This window comes from Epargyreus clarus, unplaced genomic scaffold (genome assembly GCF_041222505.1).
Source record: "Epargyreus clarus isolate Ecla_fem2 unplaced genomic scaffold, WU_Ecla_fem_2.2 ptg000025l, whole genome shotgun sequence".
In the NCBI taxonomy this organism is placed as follows: domain Eukaryota; kingdom Metazoa; phylum Arthropoda; class Insecta; order Lepidoptera; family Hesperiidae; genus Epargyreus; species Epargyreus clarus.
This window is the reverse complement of record NW_027332232.1, coordinates 2091182-2113150: the sequence shown is the minus strand read 5'-3', so window position 1 is coordinate 2113150 and position 21969 is coordinate 2091182. Positions and strand designations below refer to the sequence as shown.

The 21969-nt window shown below is 38.2% G+C and overlaps 1 protein-coding gene across 1 annotated transcript in view; it reads right to left on the bottom strand.

Moving 5' to 3' along the window:
- The window catches only part of LOC140752778 (unextended protein), a 118935-nt gene that overhangs the window by 17221 nt on the left and 79745 nt on the right, over positions 1–21969 (bottom strand). The window contains exons 8-16 of the mRNA XM_073087128.1: positions 19643–20204; positions 19142–19244; positions 14946–15518; positions 13837–13953; positions 7002–7173; positions 2996–3187; positions 1940–2086; positions 1276–1416; positions 335–474 (exon numbers count right to left, since the gene is read on the bottom strand). Coding sequence (XP_072943229.1) covers positions 335–474; positions 1276–1416; positions 1940–2086; positions 2996–3187; positions 7002–7173; positions 13837–13953; positions 14946–15518; positions 19142–19244; positions 19643–20204 — 2147 coding nt within the window. The remainder of the gene's footprint in view (positions 1–334; positions 475–1275; positions 1417–1939; positions 2087–2995; positions 3188–7001; positions 7174–13836; positions 13954–14945; positions 15519–19141; positions 19245–19642; positions 20205–21969) is intronic.

Here is a 21969-nt window from a genome sequence, read left to right as displayed (position 1 = left end):
AAAAACCGATGACAATACACGATTTTAATAATTGTGTACCATTGTCCTTATCAACATCCTCAGGATTAACGATTTTCGAGGCGAGATTGTTCGAGCACCTTCAGCAAAGTTCATCGCAAGTTTAGATTGCAAATAATTATTGCTTTTTAGTTTCAATAATTGTAATAATTGTTTTAGCGTGATTTTTATTTTAGAATCATATACACACAAACACAATCATATACACATCATATACACACAAGCGTGTTTTTTAGTTTTTTGAACTATAATTTTATTACGTTTAGGTACGGAACACTAAAAATAATAATAAAGAGTGTACACTATCCGTACTCACCGCTTTCCCCTGTTGGTACACGTACGTACTGGGCTCCTTCTTCGTCTTCCCCTTCAGCTTGATGTACTGAATGACGTCTTGCTTCAGCAGCCGCCGGAGGACAGTCTCCGATACGGTATCGGGACGGAATGCGTCCACGCCTGTGTATGTACATTGCTTTATATTTGTCTATTCTAAATTTAAACAAAGGCTGAATACTCCAAACATTTGAAAATAGAAAAAGTATTTGAAAGTGACGTCATTAATCAGTAACCAGCAATTATGTGGTTATATTTGTCTATTCTAAATTCAAAGCGAGACTGAATTTTTAAATACATAAAAAGTATTTAAAAGCGACTTAAGCCCGGTCCACATTCTCGCGAGTATCTTGCGAGAATCTCGCAAGAACGCGAGAAAAACCCGTTTCGTATAGGCTCCACATTCTCGGGAGAATCTTGCGAGAATCTCGCAAGAACGCGAGAAAAACCCGTTTCGTATAGGCTCCACATTCTCGTTTCTCGTGCTTTTCTCGCGTTCTTGCGAGATTCTCGCGAGAATGTGGAGCGGGCTTTAAAGTTTCAGTAACCTGCAATTATATGGTCTGTATATAGTGTGATGTGACTGTCGCATAATCACCTGTACGTTTACCAAAATACCCCAAAATTAAATACTTAAAAATGTAAAATTACAACTAAAAATCATAAAATAAAAGAAGATATAAAAATGTCAATAAAACTATTTCTTTTCTTTTTACCACGATTTTATTAGCTTGACCTGTATGTATGTATGTATGTATGTAACGGAATCTTTGAACTCGATTTTTACCCACTTTGAAGGGTCAGATTAATTAAAAATTTTGAACAATTATCAAGAACCGATAACAATTCACAATTTTAATAATTTTATAATCATAAAAAAAAAACAAAAACTTTTTTTTGTGAAAATATTTTTCAAAAACTCACTGGTGCTCAAAAACTGAAAGGTGGCTAGCGTGAGCTGCGGCGATATGTGGATACGTTGGTTCTCGTGTCGTTCGGCGAACGCGGCGAAGTCTTGCAACTTGTTTTGCGGTCGGTTGCGCCGACGTTTGGTACGGTTGTCCACTGTTGGGATAGAAATACGTTTATGTATGTATGTATGATACTACATACAGACATGCAAACAAACAGTCATACAGATATGTACATGTAGAGCAGACGAGCATGCAGTCCACCTGATGATAAGTGGCTACTGCCGCCCAAGAACATCTGTAATCAACCCCAGATAAGATTAAATACCTATCTGAGGTTGGCCGCAGATTTATTAAATTTAGAAGTAGCAGACAAGCATGCAGTTCACCTGATGTTAAGTGGCTACTGCCGTTCATGGTCTGTTAGCAACACCAGATAAGAGTACATTCTTATCTGAAGTCGATCCCTAAGGACTAAGCTGGAACGCCTCTGAAAAGTCTGTCTCCCTTACCACACTACAAACCAGAACACAGCAGTGCTACACTGCTGTTATTAGACAGAAATAGGTTTGACGGTGACGCCAAAACCTTAGAATTTTTTGCTATTTTATAGCAAGCAAATATCTTACATATATATAGATAAATATATAGATAAAGATACACAAAGATATACTCACTGAACACATCAGTCTCGTCCACGATCTCCGCCTGTATCATCTCCTCGATGACGTCCTCGAGCGTGACGAGGCCGATGGTCTCGTAGAACGGGTCCCCCTCCCCCTCGTTGTTGATGCGGTGCACGAACGCCATGTGGCCCTTGTGTCCTTGAGGGAGTCACAAAATAGACTGCTATACAACTTATTCCCATACTGCTTGTATATCTATACTTAATATTTTAAAGTTGAAGATAATTGTTTCTTTTTTTGTTTAAACGCGCTTATCTTTTGAAATGTCCATCGGATTTTAAAATATGACATTGGATTCGATAGTCCCTTTATTGAGGAAGGTTTTAAGGTATCATTTTTCAAAATCGGAATTCAGGCTCCGGAAATACAGCTTGATCTGACCTTGAGCTTGACCTGTCTATAGTATGGACCATACACACGGGAGGTCAGTGAAAATGGTTTTTGGACTTCTTTTTAGTGGTTTTTTAAATTGTGGAGCTGAAAAAAATTTTATTTAGATTTTTTTAATGCGTCGAACAAGTCAGGTTTAAAATGGATTCGATGGGCCTTTATTGAGGAAGGTTTTAAGCTACTCGTATGATTTATAAAAATCGGAAAATTATAATTGAAGATACAGCTTGATCTATTCGTAGTACACGCGGGAGGTCAATGAATATGGTTATTTTGATTCTTATGTAAGGAGTGGGGTACATGGGGGTAGGGAATTGTTGGGTCAATCAAAGTTATTCAACCTTAGAAATGAAAAATATTCCTTTGCTACGTTTTCTATCCACTCCACTATAATGCTTGAAGAAATACATGTCAAACCGGAAATAAAATACAAGAAAATACACAAAAAAAAAAAAAAAAACAAAAAAAAAAAATAACACAAAGTATGTACATGAGACAAGTTGGTCATTTGGTCCTATTTATATTTTATCTATATTATATATTATACCTTCAAGCCGAAGATTTTGACTTCAAATCCAATATTTGGTCCCTCGCGCCGGATTTGGCTTTTTAGAACACGACACTTGGTCCTTCGAGCCTACCTGCCAAACCACTAACCTTCTTTAAACTGCTTAAACATGACATCCAGCGTGACATCCTCGAAGACGAAGTTGCAGGGGTTCTGGTAGTACTGGCAGAGGGTCCGCAGCGGCGTGTTGTCGTCCGGGTCCACGAAGGCCAGGTCCTTGATGAACAGCACCGTGATGATGTTGCTCCGGCTGCTCTCGTACACCGGGATGCGGGAGTAACCTGGAGAGTCCAAAAAGTATCAAAGTATGAGTACCAAAGTTCAAATCTAGTAATTGATTGTGACAGAGGACCACGAGTGATCTTTTACTTGTATATTATATAGGAGTAGCAGACGAGCATGCAGTCCACTTGATGTTAAGTGGTAATTGGCGCCAATAGAAATATCTATACCTATTTCTGTCATATACCAACAGTATACCCCTACCGTGTTCTGATTTAAAGGGTGTGATACCAAAGATATACTTATCAGAAGCGTTCTAATTTAGCCCTCAGGACAAAAACACATTTATGACCGAATCCAGGTAGGCTTATATTTTATCTGGGGTTGATTACAGATGTCCATAGGCGGCAATAGCCACTTACCATCAAGACTGCACACTCCTAACCAGAACACAGCAGCGCTACACTGCTGTTATAAAGCATAACTAATTACGGCAGTGATACTCCTGAACACAGTTTTTAGTTTTGATTTGTATCTTTTCCTCCAAGTGCCAAGCGCAAGTAACGACTTGCAGAGTACAGTACGCTGTACGAGAGAGTTACAGAGTATACAGTACGCTGTATACTCTGTAAAAATTAAGTGTCTTTTTTATAATATAGGAGTAGCAGACGAGCATGCAGTCCACCTGATGGTAAGTGGCTACTGACGCCCATGGACATCTGTAATCAACCCCAGATAGGATTAGATAGTCCTACCTGAGGTCGGCCACAGATGCGCCGCTACCCCTGAGGACTAAGCTGGAACGCCTCGGAAAAGTCTGTTTCCCTTACCACACCCTTCAAACTGGAACACAGCAGCGCTTAACACTGCTGTTATTAGGCAGAAATAGGTGTGGCGGTGGTGCCGCCGGAGTCGAACCACAAAGGGTTCTACCACCTTCATTACGGTGGTCATGTCGGTTCAGGAGATTAGAGCCCTGTGACAGACCGACAGACGGATTTTGATGAAATAGATTTTATCCTTTGTGCACTGAAACCTAAAAAGCATTACTGTATAGTCCGCGTCAAACTGCTAGTCCGCTCTGAAGTTGTTACAAGCAGGTGTAGTCATACAATTTGCTATGGCGACGCGATTAATTTCTATATTCAGAGCGGACTACACCAACTTATTTATATACCTCTCTCATCCCCTTAAAGATAGAACGAGACGCATTACTGTACCATTCGTTTTCAGGTCAGTCATAAATAAATTATTTTTATTTCTATTAGACATCTTACATAAGCCGTCCTTGGTCGTTTACGGGACGATACTAAAAACATAATTCTATGTATAGAATTTCCATTGCATCCGTAAGTCTGTGCGAATTGGACGACGCCCAAAACAGCTGTTCTTTATAGTATTGTTAGGCTGACTTTCCACTGTGTGATATGCGAAGTATATATAGCAATTGCCAACCAATTACTGTCCCACTGCTGGGCACGGGCTTTATTTATGAGATTAGCAGACGAGCACGCAGTCCACCTGGTGGTACTTCCGCCCATGGACATCTATATCAAAACCGTGAGAACTAAGCTGGAACGTCTTGGTTAAGTATGCCTCCCTTATCACACCCTTCAAACCAGACTACAGTACCGTTTAACACTGCTGTTATGAGACAGAAAGAGGTGTGGCGGTGGTGTCGCCGTGGTATTTTTACTATTTGAAGGTGGTAGAATGCTCTGTGGTTCGATTCCGGCGGCACCACCGCCACACCTATTTCTACCTCATAATAGCAGTGTCAAGCGCTGTGTTCTGGTTTGAAGTGTAGTAAGGGAGACATACTTTTCCGAGGCGTTCCAGCTTAGTCCTCAGGTAGCGGCGCATCTGTGACCGACCTCAGGTAGGAATATCTAATCCTATCTGGGGTTCTTTACAGATGTCCATGGGCGGCAGTAGCCATTTACCATCAGGTGGACTGCATGCTCGTTTACTACTCCTATATTATACTCCTATATAAAATAGGGTTCCGTTTTTACCGTTTGGGTACAGAACCCTAATAGAAAAAAAGACGAAGTTTAAAATATATCTCAGGACTCTATATGTATATCAAGTACTAGCTGACCCGGCAAACTTAGTCCCGCCACAAAATCTATTTATCAAATATATTTCATATAAAATATAGCCTATGTTACTCGTGGATAATGTAGCTTTCGAATGGTGAAAGAATTTTTAAAATCGGTCCAGTAGTTTTTGAGCGTATTCATTACAACCAAACAAACAAAGTTTTCCTCTTTATAATATTAGTGTAGATAATATATCTTGCAGTGAGACACAAGCCCCACTTCTGATATGTCGTCAGAATATTTAAGAGTTTTGCATGTCGCGTGTGACTCAGATTAGATCTAGATTATTTTTATGTCTGAATAGGCAGACTTTCAGTCTAGACACTAGCTATTACGAAATGAATCTCATTGACAGAATTTTTGATACGATTCTTGTGACGTCACGATCTTAGATTAAAAATATAGACTTACACCTATTATTAAAAATAAATTATTCAATGTTTTTGAGATTTTTTACAACGTTTTTATTCATTCATTCTTTCTTTCTTTGTAATTAATATTAAATATGTCCAATGAACTCTAATGTTTTGCCAAAGATCCTACCTTGATATTGTTTGCATATTAGAAGTTATTCGAACGATAATTTCGGTCTTCGGTTGGTAAAATTTGTATAGATTGATTATTAGCAAGCGATAGCGAATATTGTAATTTTTTTATCATTGGTATCACTGGTAGGAAATTAATAGATCGATCAAAAGTACCGGACGATGACCACGACATTGTCAAGTTTTGATTTTTGGTAAGCAAAAATTGGATAGATAGATAGATAGATAGATAGACAAGCTACAAAGGAAATTATCAAATTTCGTTCTTTGGTAATCACATCACATCACTTACATCAGCTCTAGCACGCTAGATGTGATGTTCACCTCGTCCTTGTCATGCTGGCCCTAGTGGCTTGGTGTTCGATTTCCGGAAGAAGTAACGTTTAACGCCAAAGAGGAAACACTGATAACTTAACTACTGGGATCAACACTTTTGGAAGAACCTTCTAGTAACTTGTATCAAAGAAGACACTCAGCAGACTCTCATACCAGAAATTTCCAGAATCTTTTTCTAAACCTTTACAGACCGAATAATCAGCAGATTTGATCATCTCAGAAAATTCTAGAAATATCTTCTAAATATTTTAAGAGACACTCGGCAAAATTCTTCATTTAAGAAACTTCCAGAACCTTCTTCCAATGTTTGCAGGAGACACTCAGCAGTCTCGATCATTCTAGATCAACCTAGAACGTTCTAGAAGCGTGCCACTCACCGGACTTGATGATCTCGGACATGGTCTCGAAGTCGAGCACGGAGGTGATGGGCAGCATGAACACGTCCTCCAGCTTGGTCATCACGTCCTCCACCGTCTTCTTGCGCAGCTCCAGCGCGCCTGAGACTATGTGCACCTCGTCCTTGTGTGACGCTAGTGGCTAGGTGTCGGGTTCGATTTCCGGAAGAAGCAACGTTTTGCGTCAAAGAGAAAACACCAGTAACTTAAATAATGGAATCAGCACTGTAGGAAAAACCTTCTAAAAACTTGAATCAAAGAAGACACTCAGCAGACTGTCATTCCAGAAATTTCCAGAATCTTCTTCTAAACTTTTGCAGACCGAATAATCAGCAGACTTGATCATCTCAGAAAATTCTAGAAATATCAAATGTTTTCAAGAGACTCGGCAAAATTTAAGAAACTTCCAGAACCTTCTTCCAACGTTTGCTGGAGACATTCAACAGTCTCGATCATTCTAGATCAACCTAGAACCTTCTAGAAGCGTGCACTCACCGGACTTGATGATCTCGGACATGGTCTCGAAGTCGAGCACGGAGGTGATGGGCAGCATGAACACGTCCTCCAGCTTGGTCATCACGTCCTCCACCGTCTTCTTGCGCAGCTCCAGCGCGCCAGAGATGATGTTCACCTCGTCCTTGTCTAAGTCGTTCACGCCGGTTGTCACCTGGAAAAGGGGGATGGAATTTAAATCTAGATCTAGTGTTTTGAAACTCAACCTCAACATGGAAGTCCGAGATTGGACCCCTGGCACACACCTCTGATTTTCTAAGTGACATAACTTAGAAAATAAGAGGCGTATCAAAAATTAATTGACTCATATGAAAACAGTGAAGGAGAACCTCGTGAGGATGATCGTAACCCCTTGAGCATTTTTCTTTACTTCTTATTCCTTTGGATTTGGCCATACACATGTTCTTTATATAGCAACATCCATTCTTATACATACAATTTTTTTTATAATGTAGGACTAGCAGATGAGCATGCGATCCACTTGATAGTAAGTGGTTACTGCCGCCCATGGACATTTATAATCAATCTCAGATAAGATAAGTCCTATTAGTAGAAGATCCGAAGCTAAATCGAACTGGACCGAGCTGATAATAGAATGAAACTCATTTTATAACGAAATTAGTACATTGGGTAATATATTAAAAATGGGTTTGCTAAAAAAATCCTGGACAGGATAATTTTAATTATTTTTTGAAAAATTAATTTTCATTTTGCAGACAACCCTATATCAACGTGTTCACAATAAAACAGCGCTTCTACTGATATAAAATTTTATCTATTATCATCATGAGTGAAAGTAGTTGCCAGCGAAATACCTGTTTATACCTGACAACCCAGTAGTTCGTCCACGTAAATAATAGGCAACCCAAAGCCTGCACATTCTGTATGTTTTTAACATTCACTCAGAATAGAATTTTCTTATTATCTTGATGTTGCAAAATTTAATTTTCAATTAAATTTTAATTTTTCAAAAAATAATTAAAATTATCCTGTCCAGGATTTTTTTAGCAAACCCATTTTTAATGTATTACCCAATGTACTAATTTCATTATAAAATGAGTTTCATTCTATTATCAGCTCGGTCCAGTTCGATTTAGCTTCGAATCTTAGACCATATCTGACTTCGACCATAGTTGTTTTGTTGTACCTGTGATCTAAGTTGGAACGCCTCGGAAAAGTATGTCTCCCTTACCACACCCTTCAAACCAGAACACAGCAGCGCTACACTGCTGTTATAACAGAAATAGGTGTGGCGGTGGTACCGCTGGAGTCGAACCACAGGGAGTTCTACCACTATCTTGATTTGTATATTACCAAGTAACGACATGTTACAGATAGTGAGTATTTATTTATTTATTTATTAAAAGTTGCACCAACGAAGTAATCACTAACAAATCCATTGTACACTTTATATGTATATGAGCAAAGTGTCACTTCACTTATAGGTGCAAACGGCATGCAATAGAAAACAAGTAAGAGCTAATAGAAAATTAAATTACAAGATTACAAATTAATTAAAAACATTAATATCTACAATTGAGTACATCAATCGGATAAGATGCGATAAGAATATAAAATAATTACATAGCAACAAATTCTTAAAAATATACAACGATACACTATTAAATTGACTATGAGAGTAATTAAATTAATTAAGAAAATGCAAATCAATTAAAAAAAAAACCTTACATTGTATATAATATTACATTTGTTACATTGTATATAATATTGATACATATGAAACAGAATACATTTTAAAATAGTTCAGACGTAAGTACAAATTAGTAGTTTCCTTTGCGATAAAGCGCCAATGCCAGGTGTCGAAGACATGATTACATACGATACATTCCTGTGTTATCAACGTCATCAACCCATTACTGTCCCACTGCTGGGCACGGGTTCCTCTCAGATTTTTTTACAATAGGGGTAGATAGACAAGCATGCAGTCCACCTGATGGTAAGTGGCCTTACAGGGCATGGACACCTGTAATCAACCCCAGATAGGATTAGATATTTCTACCTTAGGTCGGCCACAGATGCGCCGCTACCCCTGAGGACTAAGCTGGAAAGTATCGGAAAAGTATGTCTCCCTTACCACACCTTTCAAACCAGAACACAGCAGCGCTTAACACTGCAGTTATAACAGAAATAGGTGTGGCGGTGGTGCCGCCGGAGTCGAACCACTGAGGGTTCTACCACCTTCATGAATGAGAAGGATTAGACTATAGTCCACCGCGTGGTGGACTATGGCGTAATAGAGGAGACCCGTGCCAGCAGTGGGACAATAATGACGCACTTTGCAAATTCAGGCGTGCCTGGGATTTGAACCTCGGACCCCTCGCTCGAGAGGCCGAGTTCCAACCGAGGCTATCACCGTTTCCTTCGCGATAAAACGCCAACGCCAGGTGTAGTAAACATACACATGCGATACATTCCTGCTATATAACTAATCGGTGCTAATTGCAAGTGTAACACTTGCCAAGATCGTGGCGCATTTGTGCACGAATTCTGACCATTTATTGAGAGGTTTACGTTTAAAAGCCGCGTGGTGGAGCGGTAGCGATACCGGTTCAAAGGGTTGCAAGTTCGATCCCCGGCCAGATAGTTCTAAATTATAAATTTAGATTTCTGTTCTGGGTCTGGGTGTTTGTGTATTGGCTTTGTGTGTGTGACAGGGGATTCTAGTGTGGGGCTGTGAGTGTAAAAGCGTCTATATCTAATATATAAAATTCTCGTGTCACAGTTTTTGTTGCCATACTCCTCCGAAACGGCTTGACCGATTTTGATGAAATTTTTTGTGCTTATCCGGTATCTATGAGAATCGGCCAACATCTATTTTTCATCCCCCTAAGTGATAAGGGTTGTTCACCCTTAACATTTTTTGTATGGCAACACAATGTTTGCCGGGTCAGCTAGTTACACTATATATATCGTCATTATACTATACCGTAATTAGGGATGTATAGTCCGCGCCAAATTTCTAGTCCGCTCTGAAGATGTTGCGAGCAGATGTAGTCATACAATTTATGGCGACGCGATTCATTTCTATATTCAGAGCGGACTAACAGTTTTGCGCGGACTATACCAGATGTTGATAATTCAATATTTTTATCGTTATTAAATATAATTTCCGATCATAGATAAGTAAAGATACTTCGCCGCCTTGAAATTGAATGAAGCCGCAAATGGCTTATTATAGTAAGTTCTTTTTTTGAATTCTTGACAAATAAAAACATTTTTAGAGAAAATTTACGAATAAATAACTAATACTGCGTAATTTAAAACATTTTTACGCAACTATTTCAATTCTCAAAACTGGGTACATTTTCTTGTTAGGAGTGAGTAATCTTTACTAATCTATGTTGCCGATACGATATTCTCATATCAGAAGTAGAGGGGATTTTTTATAACATAAGAGTAGCAGACGAGCATGCAGTCCACCTGATGGTAAGCGACTACTGCCGTATGGACATCTGTAATCAACCCCAGATAAGATTAGATTCCCACCTGAGGTCGACCACAGATGCGCCGCTACCCCTGAGGACTAAGCTGGAACGCCTCGGAAAAGTATGCCTCCCTTACCACACATAAAACCAGAACACAGCAGCGCTTAACACTGCTGTTATTAGGTAGAAATAGGGGTAACGGTACCACCTTCTACCTTCAAACCATATTATATCGCATGCCATATTAAGAAAATTAGTTCTATCTTTATCTCTTTCTTCTTCTTTCTTTCTTCTTTCTTTCTCTTTATATCTTTCTAACAATTTACACAACAGAAAATTCTATAATACTTCTAAGTAAGCAAAAGTAGCATTTCTCAAAGGGCTTTTATTAACCTTGACCTCCTTATAGGCAGAGTGAAGAACTATGTTCAACTTTGTCTTAAAGGGCAATACCTACAATGCCCTATCCATTTTATATATATATATATATATATATATATATATTATGTGCGTGTGTATGTCACTGAACTCCTCCTAAACGACTGGACTGATTTTGATGAAATTTGTTGTGTGTTCAAGGAGACTTGAGAATGGTTTAGATTCACAATTTAGTCCGTGGGAAAATGTTTTTCTTAATTAATTTTTAATTCGTAAGTAGTTATACAATCTGAAACTATGCATTTGATCAAGTGATGATCTTTAGCAAAGTTGTTGTCCAAGAGCCCACGAGGGTTTGAGAGTTGGTAAGACCAATTTTCGACCGATGGCACCAGTGTCATTCCAATGCAGGTACAAATTTTCCGTTTTATGTATGTCATATTATTTTTTTAAAATTTGGGCGAAGCCGCGGGCACCATTAGTTATGTATATATTTTTTTACATCTATTACAATTGATTTGAAAATGTAATGTAATGTTGGACATTAATTGTAATGTTGTATAGTCCGCTTAAAACTGCTAGTCCGCTCTGAATATAGAAATGAATCGCGTACCCATAGCAAATTGTATGACTACACCTGCTCGCAACAACTTAAGAGCGGACTAGCAGTTTGGCGCGGACTACAATATTTTAAAAACCTATTGAACGAAATGTAGTGTAATTTCTTTTTTTAAAACTTTGTAATGGTATTACATTAAAAAACAATATAAAAACAATTTAAAAACAATATTTGCTCTTTGAAAAAAAATATTTTTTAATTTGTTTATATTTTATATATTTTTTGCAATTTAAAATAAATAAATATTTATAATTATAATATTCTAATACAAAAAATAAATAATAGTTAAAAAAAACTAAAAAATACGCTTTTATAAAAAATTCGACCAAAAAATTAAAAATAAATAATAGTTTAAAAAAGCTAAGAAAATACACTTATTATAGAAAATCCAACTAAAAAATAGAAAATATTTTTTTTAAAATTTGAATTAAGAATAGTGTAAATAAGATAAAAATATTTTTATTGTAAAAAAAGCGTGGGGTGCATGGTGTCAATAGTTATAAATATTTTATTGATAGATATTGAGTAGAAGGATTATCATTTTGATAATATCTTAAAAAGCACCCCACGCTTTTTTTACAATAAAAAATATTTTTATCTTATTTACACTATTCTTAATTCAAATTTTAAAAAAAATATTTTCTATTTTTTAGTTGGATTTTCTATAAAAAGTGTATTTTCTTAGTTTTTTTAAACTATTATTTATTTTTCATTTTTTGGTCGAATTTTTTATAAAAGCGTATTTTTTAGTTTTTTTTAACTATTATTTATTTTTCATTTTTTAGTGAAAATTTTAGCGATTATTACGTAGCGTATTATCAAGTTTATCTTTCGAATCAGCATCAGCACCTTTGCTTAGCAGTGCAAAAATGAATATTGGGTCATTGTTTAACACAGCTGTATGAAGTGGTGTTTTACATTGGTGTTTATTTTTATTGTTAACGTGAAAATCCCAGAGGAGTTGTTGAATGACATCCGAATTGCCAATGCTAACTGCTTTCTTTCATAATTTATACCATATCCCAGGTCCTCTATCTTGGATAAAAGTAATCACGGAAAAAGGATGATAGAGCTTCTTTTAAAAACAGGCGCTGATGGCAATACTCAAGAGAAAAACGGTCAACTGCTTTACATCTAGCCATTTCAAAAGGACGTCGTCCAATCATCGATTTAATATTACAGCATGATGATGTTAATATCAAAAATAATTCTAGAATTTCTTCTCTTTGTGTTGCTGCTGCTTGCAGAGATTTTAAAACTGTTAGTAGTTTAATTAATTTTACAGCTCGAGTTAATAATATAAGTTGTGACTATGACGATGAGCTGAAATCATATATGCCTTTACATTTGGCAGCAAGAAATCATCATCATCATCATCAACCCATTACTGTCCCACTGCTGGGCACGGGTCTCCTCTCAGAATGGGAGGATTAGGCCATAGTCCACCGCGCTGGCCAAGTGCGTATTGGTAGACTTCACATACCTTTAAGATTTTTTTATAAATCTCTCAGGTATGCAGGTTTCCTCACGATGTTTTCCTTCACCGTTTAAGCAAGTGATAATTAATTTCTAATACGCACATAAATTTAAAAATCAGAGGTGCGTGCCTGGGATTTGAACCTCGGACCCCTCGATCGAGAGGCCGCGTTTCTTAACCACTAGGCTATCACTGCTGTAGCTGCTTGCTGGCAGCAAGAAATGGGAACAATGAAATAGTGGAAATCTTGTTAAAGGAAGGTGCAGATGTTGAAGTGCTGAATGAATAAGGATGATGAGACACCGCTTCATGATGCTATTAACAACGGACGCGTCGAAGTTGAGGTCCGGTCAGGTCAGGTCAGGTCAGGTTAGGTTAGGTTAGGTGATCGGCGCGCCTGGTAGATTCCTTTATTGGTCTTAACGCAGACCTTCCGGGTCTCAGGAAAACAAAAATCGCTGATCCTGATTATCCTAGTAAGGATAACGGGTCAGAATGTTTAAAATATTGAATTGTCATCGGTCCTTAATAAGTATGCCAAATTTCAAGTTAATCCGACGTTTTGAAGGGGGTTAAAATCATGTTCAAAGATTCCGTTACATACTAACATACATACGTCTGAAGCTAATAAAAGCGTATTAATAATTTAAAAGCTTGTGTGCATATAACGTGGTAAGGGAGACATACAGGTAGCGGCGCGTGTGGCCGATCTCAGGTAGGAATATCTAATTATAGATGTCCATACGGCAATAGATTACCATCAGGTGGACTGCATGCTCGTCTGCTACTCCTATATTGTAAAAAATTATATAATGATGATGACAATGATGAAGATGCTAATAATGATGTTGATGATGATGTTGATGATGATGCTGATATAATTCCTTATAACCTTACCTTTACAAGCTCCTTAAGTCGTTCCCTATTGTAGACACTCCCGATCTCCTCCCCCAGGAAGTAGTCCAGAAGCTTACTAACTGGGAACGCTAGTGGTGCCGTTAACGCCATGACTGCCTGAAAATAAAAAATGGGATATATTATCAAATAATTGCCTAAGTATGAGTCAAACTCGCATAGGGAGGGTTCAGTACAATTTTTTATTTCTTTTATTTTTAGGTAGTTATTTTTTTATTTTGGTTATTATGGCAGATATAGAAGGAAATACACTGTAAATAATTGGCCAAATGAAAGTTGAACGCATATAGAGTGTTCCGTTCCAATTTTTATTTTTTACTAGCTGACCCGGCAAACGTTGTGTTGCCATATAAATGAAAAAATGTTAAGTGAACAACCCTTATCACTTAGGGGGATGAAAAATAGATAGTAGCCGATTCTCAGACCTACTGAATATGCATATAAAATTTGGTGAAGATCGGTAAAGCCGTTTCGGAGGAGTACGGTAACTAACATTGTGACACGAGAATTTTATAAATAAGATTATCATTTTCATTGTTGATGTGAAACATCTATAGCCCCACGTAAAACCGATTTCTGGCGTGGCGACGCATGCCGTGGTATATATATACAGTCTATATGCAGTAGTGTGTACGGTGTGGCGACGCGTCGCCATGCGCAATCGACTGTGCGATTCTCTCCCACTCGATCTGGCGTGAGCCGATTATTACGAAATAAATTCGTAAATTTTTGTATTTAATGAAAATAAATGTTTATTCAATAAATAGTCATCGTTATCTGGAAAAAAATCGTAATATTTTATTTTATCATTATGACATATTTAGTTCCTATTACAATATGTTCTTTTCTGCATATTACTTTTACAAAATAATGTCGATGTTTCACATCTGCCAGGCGTCCCGTGACGGCTCACATTTTTTTTAATATTATTTGACATGAACATTTTGTATTTATATAATTTATCATTATCTTCCTATACAAATGTATTTATAGTTATTGTTAATTAATTAATAAGTTTAATTGGAACATAACCGTTCTTTTCAATATACAACAATAAAATAAAATAAATAAATAAAAACTATCTTTCTTACCTTAGTAACCATTATGCTCTTCGCCCCTACCATCAGTCCGTGTCGAGAGCAAATCGCTTGCGGCGTGATCTCACCCAACAACACGATCGAGAGCGTCGAAAATATAACCGCGAACAGCCCGGACGTGAGATCGTCTAACAAAATCGTGAATGTCGAGTTAACCGCCACATTTCCTAGCAAAATGGAACACAGTAAATAATTCCCGTGGTCCCGTACTGGCATTATTGTTCTTGCGTATTTCCTCTCTTGTTCTGTGCCTGTATTCGAAATGATCTTCAGTTCTGTTCTGTCTAACGACATTAGCCCTAGATTTAGGCCTGAGAATAGCGCTGAGAACATCAAACAGACTAGAATCAGAATGAGCGAGAACCACAGCGGTAAGAGCTTGTTGTGTGTTGCAATCATTTTGAAGGTCTCCATGCCTTGATGGAAGTACTTTGCCTCGTCCAACTCTGGGTTCTCTACACCTAATGGTAGGTTCTTCGCACAAATGTACAGTTTCGAGCCGGATATCGGCGAGGGCGCCCATATCTCGAATAGCGCTGTGTACGCTGTCACCGAGTCGCTTTGAGCCTGCAATCGAGTTGTGGGTGAGTTCGAGATATTGTAGTAAGTAAACTTTAATATATATTTTCAAAGTAAAATAGAAAAATAAAACGTGTTAATAGACTAGACTATAATAGTTTTAAAGTAAATTAATATAACAAGGGATAGAGTCCGCGCCAAACTTCTAGTCCGCTCTGAATATAGAAACGAGTCGCGTCGCAACAGCATATTTTAGATATTAGCGACGAGGACTGTATGCCTTTACTGTTGCTAGTATACGCTTGTGGTTGTGTTCGACCGCATTGGCTCTCTGACTACACCTGCGCGCAACAACTTCAGAGCGGACTACAAGTTTGGCGCGGACATTAATTTTGACGCGGTCGTTTCTTAACTAGAGATTTATAAAAACAAAAACCCGTCTGCTTAAAAATATATATTTTTTAAACATAAGCTTTTTTTAAAGATTGAAGTAGGAATGTAGCATGCAGTCCACCTGATGGTAAATCACTGTCGTATAGACATCTATAACAAACTGCATCATCATCAACCCTTTACTGTCCCACTGCTGGGCACGGGTCTCCTCTCATAATGAGAAGGATTAGGCCATAGTCCACCGCGCTGGCTAAGTGCGTATTGGTAGACTTCACATACCTTTGAGATTTTTTTTATATAAATCTCTCAGGTATGCAGGTTTCCTCGCGATGTTTTCCTTCACCGGTTAAGCAAGTGATAATTAATTTCTAATACGCACATAACTTTAAAAAATCAGAGGTGCGTGCCAGGTATTTGAACCTCGGACCCATCGATTGAGAGGCCGAGTTTTTAACCACTAGGCTATCACTGCTGACAATATATGCCTGCTATAAAATTTCAAATTTCGATCTTTGATAGGCAAAAGATTGGATAGAGGGAAAGATTATTAATATTGATATAAAAAGTTCTTAAAGGTATGTGAAGTCTACCAATACGCACTTAGCCAGCGCGTTGGACTATGGCCTAATCCTTCATTATGAGAGGAGACCCGTGCCCAGCAGTGGGACAGTAATTAGTTGGTGATGATGATTATATATTGTCAAATGTCGATCCTTGTTAGACAAAACATCAGATAGATTGGTTATTAATAACGGGTGTAAGTGACGTCATTCCTACAACGAATACTTACGTAAGCGCTGACATACGAACGCTATATCATTGTATATCGTTCATATTAGGCGAGTTTAGAGTTATCCGTGAGGGAAATTATCACTTAGCATTGCCAAATATTGCAAAATTTTGCAGACGGGCATGCAGTCCACCTGATGGTAAGTGGCTACTGCCCATGGACATCCGTAATCAACCCCAGACAGGATTAGACATTCCTACCTGAGGTCGGCCACAGATGCGCCGCTACCCCTGAGGACTAAGCTGGAACGCCTCGGAAAAGTGTGTCTCCCTTATCACACCCTTCAAACCGGAACACAGCAACACATAACACTGCTGTTATGAGGCAGAAATAGGTGTGACGGTGGTGCCGCCGGAGTCGAACCACAAAGGGTTCTACCACCTTCAAACACTAACCACTTACCTGATGCTAAGTGATTACTGCCACCCATGAAGGTACCACTTAAATTTGAATATGTTTTTTCTAATGTGGGGCCCCTCTCTTATGGAGGCCCAAGGGCAGTAGACCTGCTTGCCTGCCCTAAATCTCACCCTGAAGGTGGTAGAATCCTTTGTACTCTAACTCCAGCGGCACTTCATCTATTTCTGCCTCATAACAGCAGTGTTAAGCGCTGCCGTGTTCTGATTTGATGTGTGGTAAGGGAGACATATTTTTCCGAGGCGGACCAGCTTAGTCTTCAGGAGTAGCGGCGCATCTGTGGCCGATTTCAGGTAGGAATATCTAATCCTATCTGTGGTTGATTACAGATGTGTATGGGCGGCAGTAGCCACTTACCATCAGGTGGACTGCATACTCGTTTGCTACTTCTATATTATAAAAAAAAAAATACATTACATTGTTTACATTATGCAACTTCACAATGTTTGGCCATTAGCCTTTAACTCAATTACGTACTTGGTAAACTGAGGTTACTAAGAAAAATATGACGTCATTAGGCAGCACGTAATTCTTTACTAGGCTTATAAATGTGATATTTACATTTTACACATATTGTCGCGTAAAAAGGTTTTTGTGTTATGGTGAAAGGGTTGAATGACTGACTTAAATGAAGGCGTCCATGTTAGTCAAGTGGCTCCTGGTAGAACCCCTATATGGAATTGGATGGGCCGTCCATACGGCAGTGATTTACCATCAGGTGCATTGTATGGTAGTTTATTACAGATTTCTGCATAATACCAGCAGTGTTAAGCCCTGCTGTGTTGTGGTTTGAAGGGTGGTAAGGGAGATAAACTTTTTCGAATTATACATGTTTATCGAGCGTATGTTGAATGTCTCATTCTTTGTCACGCTGCAGCACAAACGGCTTGACGGATTAACATATGAGGTGTCGTTGGATTCGTCTAAATTGTGGGAGTACCATTAAGTTGGGTGGGTGCCAGGTACCAGGGTGTGGTAAGGGAGACAGACTTTTCCGAGGCGTTCCAGCTTAGTCCTCAGGGGTAGCGGCGCATCTGTGGCCGACCTCAGGTAGGAATATCTAATCCTATCAGGGGTTGATTACAGATGTCCATGGGCGGCAGTAGCCACTTACCATCAGGTGGACTGCATGCTCGTCTGCTACCCTTATATTATAAAAAAAATAAAATAAAAAAAAAAGTTATATGTTTAAGTAGTCGGGTTTTTTTTTTATAATAATCTATTTGTACTTTATTAATATATCGATAAATACACTACACATCGATGTTTAAACAATAAAGATAAAAGGTTAATTACAAATTAACTATCAAGTGGGGAGATAATATTTTATTGCATACAATCATATTTATATTATGAAGTTAAAACAGTATTTATATTTTAATATGATGAAAGTGAAGTCTACACCCGGTACCGCACACATGCCTCGCAAAACTCGACAAGCCTTTACAAATCTAAACGTGTGGATAGGAAGTTTGACTTTGTTCGCATAGATTTGCAAGCTTGTAGGAGATCAAATGATGTGAAAAACTATTCATGAAACTGAAGTCTACTGCCGGTACCGCACGCTTGCCTCGCAAAACTCGACAAACCTTTACAAATTCAAACGTGTGGATAGAAAGTTTGACTTTGTTCGTGTACGTTTGCAAGCGCTTGTAGGCGATCAAATGAAATGAAAAACTATTCATGAAAGGGAAGTCTACCCCGGGTACCGCACGCTTGCTTTGCAAAACTCGACAAACCTTTACAAATTCAAATGTGTGGATAGAAAGTTTGACTTTGTTCGTGTAGGTTTGCAAGCTTGTAGACGATCCAATGTAATAAAAAACTATTCATGAAAGTGAAGTCTACTGCCGGTACCGCACGCTTGCCCCGCAAAACTCGACAAACATTTACAAATTCAAATGTGTGGCTAGATTGTTTGACTTTGTTCGTGTAGGTTTGCAAGCTTGTAGGCGATCCAATGAAATGAAAAACTATTCAAAAGGGACGTAAATTATTAACAACCAGCAATTATGTGACCTATATATAAATTAGTGTGATGTGACTGTAACAGTAGTAAATGAAACCTTACCAAATATTCTCCTTTAAGTAAGAATTTGCATGGTTGACCATACTCCATCGGGTCATGTGTGAACGCTATGACCGTCCTTGAAGTCAGTCCTTGGCCGAACAATCTGAAAAATAATATAATTTTAATACTATGAAATGATGAATCCATAGCAGAGATGGTGTGACCATCCACACCTATATATCTTCCTCCTGTCCTATTTCTGTCTAACAACAGCAGTGTAAAGCGCTGCTGTGTTCTGGTTTGAAGTGTGGTAAGAGAGACATACTTATCCGAGGTATTCCAGCTTAGTGGTAGAGGTAGCGGCGCATCTGTGACCAACCTCAGATAGGAATCTAGTCTGATCTGAGGTTGATTACAGATGTCCATGGGCGGCAATTACCATCTTTCCATTACCACTCAACACTGCTGTGATTAGACAGAAATAGGTGTGACGGTGGTTCCATCGGAGCCCAACCTCAGAGGGTCCTACCACCTTGAACGAATTTACTAATAAATACTCACCTTAAAACTACTTTAGTGTCAGCCAGAACGCTTGGTATTCCATCATCAATAATCTTGGGCTCCTTATCAGAATCCTCAATCCGAAGACCTTCAACCACGATTGGTATTTCATCAGCTCTTACCACCGAGAAATCGTCCCCGAGAGCTGCCTGCCTTTGACTTCTAATAAAGTCGTCTTTATCAACCTTCTTTGGATTAAAGTCCTCATCATCTCCATTTCCGACGAAGATCTCGAAGCCGGCTTTCGACGCTTCTCCTAACTTCGGATCATTAATAATTTCACGTTTTTTAACCGGTGCTTCATCAAAATCATAATTAACCTTAAATTCTGCATCTACATTCCTTTTTCTCCGTTTAATATTATTCGTTTCTATATCACCGTATTCAGCATGTTTTTTATACAACGGTTTCGCCAAGACATCCAGTGCCGAATGATCTCTGTACACGATTTCGAAGTGTGGACTCTTCGTAGTCACTTCTGTGTACACATCATCTAGGCTTTCAATTGGTACATACTTATCTTTGTTTCTAAACAAAATTTCAAATTTGGGGCCTTTTCCTCCTCCATTTTGATCATTGTCTAAGGGTACATATTTATCATCTATATTCACTTCAATATCATCTCGTTCGTATCTGCTCGGTTTGGCCGCGTTAGGCAAGTAGTTAACGTCGGTATCGTGTGACAAATCGGCCCAATCATTAGTCTTTTGGTCCAGATCATTGTCAACATCACCTGTATGTTGTTGTGTGTCTTGTTGACGAAGATTTTCTTGTCTGTGAACAAAAACATTTCTTTTAATCTTTATAATGTACTGTTATTTTGTTAAGGAGAAAGAGTTTCTTTGTGAAGCTTTGATTAAATGCATACAATTTCTTTTCTCTTTTTCTTTCAATTTCTTTAGACTAATGATAGAAACAGCTCCATTATTACAAATGGGGCTTTTATATGAAGTTCAGAGTCTGTCTGTTAAAGATCGAAATCTTGGCAATTTATATTAGGCAGAAATTGTCAAGTTTAGATCTTAGTAGACAAAATATTGGATAGATTGATGTTATTAATAAAGGACCTATATGGGTTTATCATAGAAACGTCTAGAATTCTAGATCATTCGGATGTTGTACACAAGGTTTAAAATATTTTTATTTATATTACAATGATACAATAAAAGTAGTGATAGCCTAATGGTTAAGAAACTTGGTCTCTCGAATGAGGGGTCCAAGGTTATATCCCAGGCACGCACCTCTGATTTTTCAAAGTTATGTGCGTATTAGAAATTAATTATCAATTGTTTAAACGTCGAAGGAAAACATCGCAAGGAAACCTGCATACCTGAGAGATTTATATAAAGAAATCTCAAGGGTATGTTAAGTCTACCAATACGCACTTATCCACCGCGGTGGACTATGGCAATTTAAACGGAAATCTGACAATGGATACTATTCATAGTAAGACGTGTGAAAACGCTAGCTAAACTTGTGTGTGTGTGTGTGTGTGTGTGTGTGTGTGTGTGTCGGATCGCTATTTTCACTCATTCACAGTTTAAGCGTGACGCTTTCAGAGGAAAGTTATTTATCTAGATACATTAATACCTATATTTTATAAGGACGTACGTATGTATGTTAGAGATATTAATGAATTATAAAGGTTCTTTTATCAGAAAAAAAAGGTTTGCAATATTCCTTACTTGGTTCACAAATCACAACCAAGTTACTTATCGGTGACCACTCAAACAAACAAACAAACACAAACACTCACGCACGTGCGTGCACACAAACAGAAACACACAGTCACGCGTGTGCGAACACGCAAGCACACACTTTAAGAACGTTAATCATCTCTCAGGCATGTACTTTTCCTCACGATATTTTTGAACAAGTGATAATAATCTTCTTGTACACATAACTTAATAAAAAACACAGGAGTTTACTTAGGACCTGATATAGTCAAATTGTGAAACAACAATTAGTTAATTAGGCTATCACTTAAAAAAACAGACCGGACCGAACCTCGAACCTCCTTGACAAGGCAAGCTTCAAACTCACTACTTTCAGCAGACAAAACCAGAGACATAGCCTAGTCTAGTGTAATCTGGTCGCGTGCCAAACCACAGTATTGATTAACCAATTAACTTAGTTCGGTTACGCTTTCAGCCAAACAAGCTTATTATACTGTAATCTTAGATGAGTAAAATACATAGATATATCACTCCTTGTCCCTCTAGTCCCGGGTGCAGAATAGGGCTACGGTATCCCCTGCCCGTCGTAAGAGGCGACTAAAAGGGGCTTCCGGGGTTGCGGGCGGTAAGAGTGGAAGCTCAAACCGTCCA